The 10,774-nt window shown below is 45.2% G+C and overlaps 1 protein-coding gene across 2 annotated transcripts in view; it reads right to left on the bottom strand.

Annotated features, from left to right (window-relative positions):
- The window catches only part of FBXW8 (F-box and WD repeat domain containing 8), a 53,383-nt gene continuing 42,609 nt past the window's right edge, over positions 1-10,774 (bottom strand). Inside the window, exons 8-11 of one of the 2 annotated variants that reach the window (XM_065851288.2) lie at positions 7,255-7,382; positions 3,547-3,720; positions 1,552-1,668; positions 1-854 (exon numbers count right to left, since the gene is read on the bottom strand). In XM_065851288.2, coding sequence (XP_065707360.2) covers positions 710-854; positions 1,552-1,668; positions 3,547-3,720; positions 7,255-7,382 — 564 coding nt within the window. In that variant the 3' untranslated portion in view covers positions 1-709. The other variant, XM_065851289.2, reaches the window with a different exon arrangement.

Genomic DNA, 10,774 nt, shown 5'->3' with positions numbered 1-10,774 from the left:
TACAATTAGAAAACATTTAATCTGGAATTTTAGAGAATTAAAAAAATAATTTATTTAAAAATCATTTTGATCCATGTGGTCTGCTGAGCTTCCATGCGTCCAGCCTGGCCGAGGCCAAGCTTCCCTCTCTCCATCCCCCTCTCCTCTCCCAACCCTCTTGGTCCTGTTCCTAGACACATCCTGATCCAAGGAAAAGAAGAATGAGCAGCTCATTAGAAGGAAAGAAGTTTCAAACATGCGGCTCAGCGAGATGCTGTTTCCAAGTCCTTAGTGGTTTTTTCCCCTCTCAGAACAGGCATGAGCTCCTCGACGTGCTCCCATCGCTTCAGCATTTTGCCACTCGGGGCTCTCGCTTCCTGACCGTGTCCTCGGCCAAGATGGGACCAGCAGCATTTGTCCCACGAGCAGCAGGAAGAACGTTTCCATTGGCACTGAAACGTGCTGTTCCCTTTCTCTCTTCAGCCTCTCCGTTCCACCACAGCGGACTTCTGAACATTTGCGCAGCAACCTATCTCAGCGCTGTGCTGAGGGCAGCCGTCCTCTCCGTTCTGGTTCACGTCCCCATGTTTTTGGCAAACGCTCAGCCCATTTGACGTGCCTGCAGCTAACGCCATCTTTTTGGTGCTCGTCCCTTGCAGAGCTTCTTGTTGCCGCTGGTCAGGTACTTGGCAGAGGGGCTGGACCACAGGAGCCAAGCGAAGCGAGGTCCCTAAATGTTATCGTAGGGAACGGCGAGGCCAACGTTGTAGCTGTAACCAGTCACTTCGTCGTAGGACGAGCGGCAAATCGGAATGACGCTCTCCACAGCCAGCTGGTCCACCGAGAAGTCGTAGGCGTAAATGATCCCTCGGTGCCTGTATGAAACACAACCAGGGCACAACATTTTACCTTAATTATATATTTCAACGGGGGGCACTAACAAAGTTAGAGATTGCCATAAAGGATCAAAATTTGACGCTTCAGAAGCTGAATATAAAAAGCCTTCCACGCTAGGGCTGTCTGCGCAGTTTGAACAGAAAAAGCTCCCTCCTGCCTCCTTTCAGGGATCCCATCGGGCCCTGGAAATGAAAGCAACAGTGAATCGTTCACTTTAGCGCTGCAGAGATGTGACTGTCATCAGCTGAGACATCTCTAGCCTGTTCAGGAAGGGGAGATGAGTACATTGTAGTCTGATAGTTCAATTAGAAATGCTAACAGCCATCTGAGATGCAAATACCACAACTTGGAGTTTAAACACCAGCGGTTTTCCTTTAGGAGGAGATATCACTACTAATAATTACAGCAAGGAAAGGGCTGTGTTCCCTCTCTGGCTTCAGTGCCATTTATAGCACCATGCTGAAAAAGAAATGATTTTTTTGGTGCTCAGAAGAAAATAAAGAGCCAATCCATTGATGGTTTTGAAAGCCTTTTGTTTAACCTTTTTTAATCTTTTAGATGCTATACCTTCTCTATTACTGCTCTGGATCATGACTCAGGTGCCATTTAAAAATATATAACAGAGCAGATCTTCACAGCGCCAAAAATCCCGCCCTTCGGAGCGGGCTCACTCACTTGCGGTGCGCGGTAAGGTCGTCGTCCGTGATGCTGCCGCCCCGGGGACTTTTCTCATTAGGGATGTTTGCTGTGATGAGGCTGTGGGAATTAAACCACACGTGGCGGACTGGATGCCTGAAAAACAACCCACAGCACTGGGTGAGATGCCACCTGCGTTGGACTCCTACAGAGTAACTGCAGGAAAGGAATAGCTCTGGATTAAAGAAGAAATAAATTAAATCAGCGGCCTCTCTATGGTCAGAGACTGGGAACGTGCACCTTTGGCTGTTCCCCTGCGTGGAGCAGATATCTGGAGCTTTTATCCCCATCTAGTGGGCTGTTACCAGAACACACGTGGAGGCCAGAAAATTGGCAGCACATAAGCTGTAGGAGATGTGGGTCTGTTCTTCTTTTCTTTTCCTCTCACTGGTAAATACACTAACGCTGAACCATGTTAACAGGATTTACTGCTCAAGTAGCAGTAACTCATCTTCTCAGATTACGACAGCTCATCTCCGTGACCCTAACGTGTCTCCTGTCACCTCCCTTGTTTTCTGACCCTTGCTTTCCATCCACAACATGTGGGCACGGATAACACCACGCACACCTTATCTCTGGAGGCCTTTTTGATTGAAGTGATCCCTCCTGATTCCCATATAGATTAAACAGTATTTTAAACGCTTAATCTAATGATTTCACTTTTAGCACACCCCCAAAGCTCCGCAGACCTGCTCTCCTCCTTGGCACGCTCATTAGTGCTGCTCCAGGAGGTAATCAATGCAATATTGTCCTTAATGCATCAGCCACATCACAACAGGCTTTATAATTCACAGGGTCAAAAGAGAAGGAGATACTTGCTATTAATCAATGCCAAATCCAACTTGAACTTCTCTGACTGTAAATGCCTCATCTAGCTTCTCTTTGGGGAAAATGCATTAAGAAAAAAATCAGGATTTATCTCATCATTTTATTAAGTGTATCACTCAGACTTACAAGGGGCTAAATCCTTCATTCATTCAAAGCTGACTCCCTGGGAATTTTCCCTTGAAATCATAATTTGGCTGTAGCAACCAACAGTTCTCTGCAACTCCAGGATACCGATCGCTGTTTGTGCTTTCAGTGCTGTACTGCTCATGCTTTCAGAACAAACTGGTGTTGGAACGATAAAGGACTCAGCACTCCGATTCAATGTGAATCACGCCAAAGCCATTTATTACAGAAACATGTCTCCTTATATACGCAACTATTCTCTAATCACGAATCCACGCTCCAAGCATGGATTCGCTAAAGTGAGTATCATGGGCAGTCCACACGCTGGAGCCCCACCGATGATAGGTCTGACGACTCACGCCATGCTGAGGCCCTGTTAATGAAGAAACGCCCCTCTTTCTCACAGCAGATTCTGTTCTCAGCTTCTTGAAGTGGCCTTGAGATTCCTTTGGGCCTGACTAATTCAACAACATATCTCCTTCTAACGAAACCCCTTCACAAACTGGTATTACGGTATTTCAGTGAGTGTCAGTACCAGCCCGGCTTTGCCCGTCACCGCGCAGGGAACGCGAGCGCGAGCTGAACAGAAACGCAGGTATCGTGTGAGGATACAGCGAATGGAGAACGCCAGAACCAGCTGCTACAAAGACAGCAGCCAGTAGCGTGGCATTTAAAATCCAAGGTTTGATAAAGTAAATACTGGTTGGGGATGGGTCAGGGAGAAGGTACTAATGGAAAATCCAGGGGAAAGCATTTCTACGCTCCCTTAGGCCAACCGAAGCGCTTTTTTCAAGTAATGAGTAAAAAGGTACGGCAGCTAAAGGGCACACAAAGAACCAGGCACAGGACTCCAGGTGGGGAGGCAATCTGTTCCCAAATCACAGGAAAACGAACAGAACTCTCAGAAGCTTTAGCCATGGGAGCGTTATCATTTTGGTGGTGGATCATCCCATTCCCATGTCCCTCCAGTCAGCCAGACCAAATCAACACCTTCGGAATAAGACCCCAAAAGGGTAAAATTACCTGGCGTGCATTTCCCAGAGCTTGGTGCCCATGCGCTGGTCCCAGACGCACACCAAGCCCTCTTCCCCTCCGCTGACGATCTTCCAGTCGTCCATCTGCACCACGGACACCCCTAACTGGTGGGCGTAGAGGGAGCACAAGGACTCGCTTCTGCGGAGATCAAACACCCTGACCCTAAGGGAAAGACAATGAGGAACAGATAAAGCAGCTGTGGATCTGCAGTCTGGGGGCACCAAGAGCATCAGTACTTGTGGGGTTATGACAATGTGGGACACCAGCAGCCCCACGGCCACCACCAGGACAGAAATTCAAGAGGGTTGACGCTGTTTCACCACCAAATATTCACACTGATGTCTATTACGGAAGGTTTTTTTGAGGCAGAGTTTTCACACCATACAGGATGTCTCCGTCTCTTTATTATGTTCAAGGTGGTATAAACTGCAAGTGAAATTTGGAGACGGCTCTTCTCTCTCTGCCTCCCCAGCCATCAGCGGTGCTGTGAGGTATAAAGGACAGTGTTTTGGGGCCACTGCTAACACGTCCTACCCCTGGATACTGGACTCATGGCCACTATGGCCTAGGGGTAATAACATTGAGGATCAAGGAGAGAATTACTATTACAAAGACTGACAAAGAGACTAAACATGAGCAATTCAAGAGACCAGTCAAGGAAATCATAGGTTTATATGCTTGAGTTATTCACCAATATTGAAACAAATCTATCCACAAGCACCCAGCAACCAGTATCTCTTCTGAAAAGACTTCAAAAACGCAACCAGTGACTGTGGGCAGTTTTTAGGTATGTCAGATGTTCCAGAGATCATCGATCGCTCAGTCAAGGCATTTTAAAGAGAAATGGATCAAAAACCAGGCTATGTTTAATGAAGCAGAACTGTAGAAAAAGAGCTTAGATTTCAAGCACTGCACCAAGTCCACAAAACCAGCTAAAGGTAATGGTGTTAAGTTTTAAATCCAGTACATATCACCAAGGAGTATGGTTTTTGATCCTTTTATGTCAAGGTAAAGCAAAGTACATGAGTGAATTACAGAAAAATGCAGCGAGTGAAAACAAAAGTAAAGGGAAAATACTGATCTCAGATTTGAAAAGAAGCCAGAGAAAGTTCCTCCCAGCTTATGGCTATCAAGAATAAAACCACCAGGTACACATTAATTCCAGAAAAGGCCAAAACACACTTGTTCCAACACATTAACTGTACTTTATTCCGTACCCCTGCCACGATCCTGACGGTGCTGCAAGTCTCTACTTTTCCTTTCTCACATGGAAATTGCATCATACGATTTTACAAATAACACACTGAAATAAAAGGCAGCGCAGCAGTCCAAAACTCCAGCACAGCAACATCCATCTGACATGCAGAACATGATGGAGGGAGCGAGGAGCACACGTTGTGCGGCCACCCGTTGGAAAACCTCACCACAATGGTTGCTGATGGCGGAAAGAACTTCTGGCTTTCTCCACCTCCAGCGGAGAGCAGCTTTGGCTCCATATTAGAGCTGTGCTTTGGGTAAGGATGGGGGATTTTGGAAGTGTTCACACCCAGCGCCCTCCCTGTCTTCCTGCATGTGTTCTGCACAGAAATCAAAGCCTCTGCTGTTCGCAAGCACAGTTGGAAGCGAAGATCTGATCATGTCCTGGTTATTTCATTAGCGAGGGCCCAGGTTTCAGGCAGGTGGCCATTCTGGCACACTCTGGGAAGCACTTGAGTTGTTTAGATGTGCTTTATTAAAAAAAGCCCCAACAAAAAACAAAAGGAAAAGCATTTTGCAAATCTAATGGGATGCTCTAATGCGGTCCTGGCATGGCCCAAACCTCCCGCCTCAACAGCTGGGCTCAGCGGGAGCGCGTCGCCTCCATCCCAGCTCGAGCAGCCGCAAGGAAGGTGTTCCCGTGACCGGGCTTTGCCTCTCCTGTCAGATTACCTTACAACACTCACTTGCCTTTAGGAGAGCATGAAATACATGTTTTGATCTGCACCCTTCAGCAATTACACACACTGGGCTTGCCATATGTTTGCTTTCCCAGCGCTACTTGCTGGCCCCAGGTTCCACCAAGAAACTGGGTGCTGGTGTGTGGTGCATCAGCCCCCCTTACCAGATCTCCCACCAATGCAGAGCGCAGCTCCCAATCCACCAGCGATGCTTCAGGAAGATTTTTCTGATGGAAAGACAGGTTTTACAGGTTCTACCCAAAGTATTTTATGGGTCTTACTTCTCAAAATCATGTCGTCGAATAAAAGAATAGCATATAGTAGTATAAGTGGTGAAATTGCTATATTTAACTCAAGCAATAAGTCTTCTCAAGGCCCCTGTTTTGTACACTTGCTCCGTAATAAGGCTATGGGGGTGATAGCCCCATCCCACCTGTGGATGCCATTGGTGCAGCACCACACGAGGAACCGGCCTCTGAGACACCATGGTCTTGCCTCCTGATGCCAAACTTATTTGCCGGACTATTGATTTCCAGCTTCTTGCTATTTTAGTGATGGGCAACCCCTTGAACTCAGGTCAGCTGAAAACCTGAAAAGCTTTTTGGAGGGGAAAGGTCACAAACGTTTACTCTGGTATGGAGTAGATTTCAATATCACTTAAGGGTTATCACCTTTATCTGCTCTCCCATCATTGTGCAAGAGATCAAAACTGGAGGTAGTTTTACCAGGTTGCTTTGGAAAATCAATTATCTACTTTTTAGGGGAAAAAAACTCCCAAGGATTCAACCACATGTCTCAAACTTCAGATACTTCCTTTATCCTCTTTGCTGAGGAAGTGCGAGGTTTGCTTGCGCTACCTATTCATGGAGAAGGGGAAAAAAAAGGAGCTGTTTGACAAAATAATCATTTTTGCAAGCTGCCGCGCTGGCGGGACAGTGGTCTGGGATTTGGCAAAGGGAAATACCCGCCTCACAAGCTGATCCCCACCGCCACACCAGACCAACCACCTGCAGCCCGCTGCCCAACGGAGGGGGGAAGGACCGGGAGAGCCATTAGGGGTTGGCTCCTCGCCACCCCACGTCTCCTTTGGTGCACTGGATCAGAACCCGCAAACAACCAGCCAACAAAAAAAGAAGAAAAAGCTAAAAATTGGACTCAAAGGGTCTTTTTAAGCACTTTAATCCTTTCGCGCTGGCTGTTCCCAGCGCGTCCGTTCCTGGCACCAGATATTGTGCTGGGAAAATCCTACTCCCCAAGCCAAGGAGTTAAAGAGAAAGCTGCTAATCAGCTAAATAGAAGCTGGAATCTGTTCATATGAAAGTCTCTTTTTTTTGTCACCTGAGGGACATCACAGTGTTCCGAAATACACTCTTGACATCATTTGGCAGCCGGACCCATCTCATCCTACATCATTCATCCCTTAGGTTATTTTTTTAATATCAGAAAGTGAGCTTTTAAATGCCAAACTAATTTTGCGGGTGGTGGTGGGGAAGTGGAAGATATTCCAAGTGGTCTCGCTGGGCTGTACACCAACTGTGTCCACCAAATGGCTTAAAAAGAAAGTCTTCCCATGGAGCTTTCTGAAACAAAGCAAACTGGCAGCCACATCCAACTATTACCTAATATTTTGATCCTGAAGTTCACGCAGGCTGCATGTGAAGCATTAGAGGAGAAACAAATTCAAGCAGGTCCAGATGTAGGACAGCAGGACAAGAAGGAAGCTAATTGGGGATGGGTTACAGCTCTTGGTTGTACCTACCTTCTGTCTTTATTGCCTGAAACGAGCATGTTTGGAGGACTGTTCTGGAGGTTGACACACGTAAAGTCACCTATGGAGTTGCCCATCTTCTTCAGACACTGACTTGTTTCCAGGTCGTAAAGAAGAATCTGGCAGAAAGAGAACAAACAGCGGCTAATGTAGCGTGAGCACAACCACCACGTTCTGCCGCAGCATAAAGCAGAGCGGGGAGGGTTTGCAGGACTTGTTTCTCAATGTGCTAATCCACAACCAAGATACAGATGTATCCTTATCAAGAAGGGCAACAACGCCCTCAGAAATGAGGAAACCAAGTTTCGGGATGGAATCCATCCAGAAGCAGGGATGTGACGTTCCTGCCAACCAGCAGCGGACAGGTACAGCTCCCGGTCAAATCTTTGAGGCTTACATGGAAAAGCAAATAGTTTCCACATTGATTTTCATATCTAAAATAGGAAAAGCAAACAATAACCATGTAGCAGGTTTAGGCAGATGGACTGTGTGAGACAGATTCAATCAAATAAGCAAAAAAACAGCCGAGCAGAACTGACTCAGCGCTGACAGGCCCTGCTGATCGCTTCTGTGCCGATCCCGCGGCGGAAACAGATGAAGGGAAACGTTACTTTACATCTGAAGTGACAGCTCAGATGGGAAAGGAATAAAAACAACTCTTATTTTAAGTAACATCCAAGATGACTCGAGCAGAGACTGGAAGAGAGGGACGAGTTGTTTCCGTCTGTTCGCCCTGCGCTGCTGGGTGCAGCAATCGCTTTAATCACCTCCACTCTCTGTCCTGCGCGGCCAGATGAAATTTATCTATTTGGGCCTTTCCATTTAGGAAAGGAGGTTATTTTCAGAAATAGAAAAATGTGCTGGTCAAAGCTCAGTGGAGCTCAGCACACTACCTGGTCTTACATAACTTTACAAACATTATTAAATTTCATGGTGATGCTTCTTTAATTTAAAGGAAATCTATGACCATGAAGAGAGGAACAGGAGTTAAAACATCAGGAAAAAACCTCATGGCTTCCACAGAACATCGGCATTGGGTTAATTTCTTAATTTCTACTGTTCTAATTATATCCCCATGCAGCTTAATAAATACGATGCTATCTGTACATACTATTTAAGCATTTGCCAGTCCAGCGACAGCGATGCTGCCTGGCCTTTTATTTACCTATCTGTGCAATTTTAATAAGCATGTGAAAGGCTGAATTAAGAGAGCAGGAGGGGATCATTTTGTGATGGGTGCCTCTAGGCAACAGAAGCGAAGCTTTAAAAACCTTTAGGAATAGTGCAAAGAAAGGCAGTGAATTTGCGGGTTTCCTCCACTTGCCATTTCACCCAACGAAAGGGCAGGTTTTATTGAGCCATATTATCAACTCCCTATTAGAATCAGCACCTCCTCAGTTGTCTATAATATTTATAATTCCCCAACTCTTTCCCTTTCCCAGCCTTGTCTTCGTGACGCTATCTGCCTCAAATACCTTTAAAATACAACTTTCCATGCTGTAGACCAAAAAACCCAAAGCAATTTCACCCAAGCTCTGTAGAGCAAGGAAGACTCTACTTTTGCACGGAGACTTAAGACATAGAAGTTGCTAAGAAATAAATTTAAGCTTCCACACCTTTAAAAAGTCGCTACAAACTGCATGAAAACGTTGGTCTTCAAGGTAAAGACCAATTTACAGCCTGTTCACACTTGCGGCGCAGCTTCCAACAGCTCACGAACCAAACCCAGAGATAATGACGTTCTGGCAAAGGTGTTTTGTACAGTTTTCCAAGCAAAGGAAATTAATTTCTGTGCCTGGCAATTGAATTTCTCCTTGGAAAGTTCTGAACAAAAGACAAAGTCAATAAGCCACTGAATTCAACTTAGGAACAATGAAGGATCAGGTCCCAATTGGGGTTCTGAACCCAAGTGCTTCTTCCAGCCCCCCTGGGGCTAATGCTTCAAGCGAACATCCATAAACTATTCATTTATCTAAATGTCCAGAGCTCCCATAAACATATGATACATACTTAAAAGTTCACTTATGGCCATGAAAGACTAGAATGAAAAATTGCTTCCCCTATTTTGTGACAATAGTGTTTAAAGGTTCCCCTGTTTTACATATTGTCCTGTTTGCAGTCTCGATTTTAGACCTGTAGGCAGCGCCAGCTGATAAATTATGCATTTCTCCTCCAACTGGCCACCAATTTAAAGTGTTTGTGTCTAAGAGAATCGGTAAACAATAAAGGTTCAGATACACAAAACTGGAAGAAAAGCTTTTGTCTCTTATCTTCTCCTACTCCCTCTAATTCCTTCTCTTCTCACGTTAGCCTCCATTATTTTAAAGATCGTTGAGTTGGATTTGGGTTTTAATTTTATAACGCACAGGTGTATTTCTAGCCAATTAGCCACATCATTGGAAGAATGATTCTCTTTGCCATTTGCAGTATCCAGGTTTTACCCATCTTTAAACTCTGCTTCTGTCTTGAGCAATTTTATGGTCTTGCAAATGAATTTCAAAAGCTCATCCTGACAAACCAACAGGTAAAGAAACAGAAGGAATTCAGAATACTTTTTTAAGGCTGAATAATAATTTCTGGAAGACAGGGGTTTTAAAAGCATTCTGATGACAATTTTTGAGTTGCTTCTGATGAGCTCTCCTGTCATATCCCAAGGCAACCAGGATTTTCTTTACAAAGGCCAAGGGAAAAGAATTAAAATACCTGGTCAATAGGGACTTGAAATAAGGGCCTGTATGTGAAAGGGCAGATAAAGCATAAGATCTTGAGAAGGTTTATAATCCTATAATGCACACTGCAAAGGGATTACCCTTTTAAAGATATTTATAATCCTATAATGGACACCCAAGCCCAGTGACCTAATAGGTACGGAACTGAAGGTAAGTGAACCAAGAGCATTTGGGTGTGAAATGAAGTGCCCTGGGTGACACGCTAACGAGCATCCCTTCTCCCAAGCACTAAATACCCCACGCAGATGCACCAGGACCTAACGCACAAAACAAAAAGCGTCACCTATTAACATTGTTCAAACCAAAAAGTCGTAAGTTGTTGGACGGTAGCCAAGCAATCTCCCAGAATGCTTAATAATTCAACAAGCCAGAAATAGCCAGAGTACCTTTACCATTATGTTTAGTTAAAGACCACAGAGATTAGAAAACACATTATCCATCTCAGAGGTGGTTCTTTCCATGTTACAAGTCCCTTAACGACCTTTACCATCTCTCCCTCTCTCTTTTAATAAGGCTGAGCAAATGGGACTTCATTTTATCCGATTGCCACAGACTAGCGGTATTAATTATTCATGCTTATACTCTCTCTTTTGTTAAGGCAGTGCATTAGACTAATTTCCCTCTTTACTGGGCAAGTTGGGCCAGTCTCAACCTGTGGTCATTGTTCTGGGCGAGATGTGCTGAGAAGCTGGCGCGTTGATGAGAGCGGGCAGAGGAAGAAAGGAAAAAGTTACTGTACTTGAGGAAACGGCGGAGCAGCGGGTACCAGGAACTTCTTTAAA

Source organism: Patagioenas fasciata, chromosome 17, assembly GCF_037038585.1.
Source record: "Patagioenas fasciata isolate bPatFas1 chromosome 17, bPatFas1.hap1, whole genome shotgun sequence".
Classification (NCBI taxonomy): Eukaryota; Metazoa; Chordata; class Aves; order Columbiformes; family Columbidae; genus Patagioenas; species Patagioenas fasciata.
The sequence above is the reverse complement of the archived record's forward strand: the minus strand, read 5'-3'. Positions and strand labels throughout refer to the sequence as shown.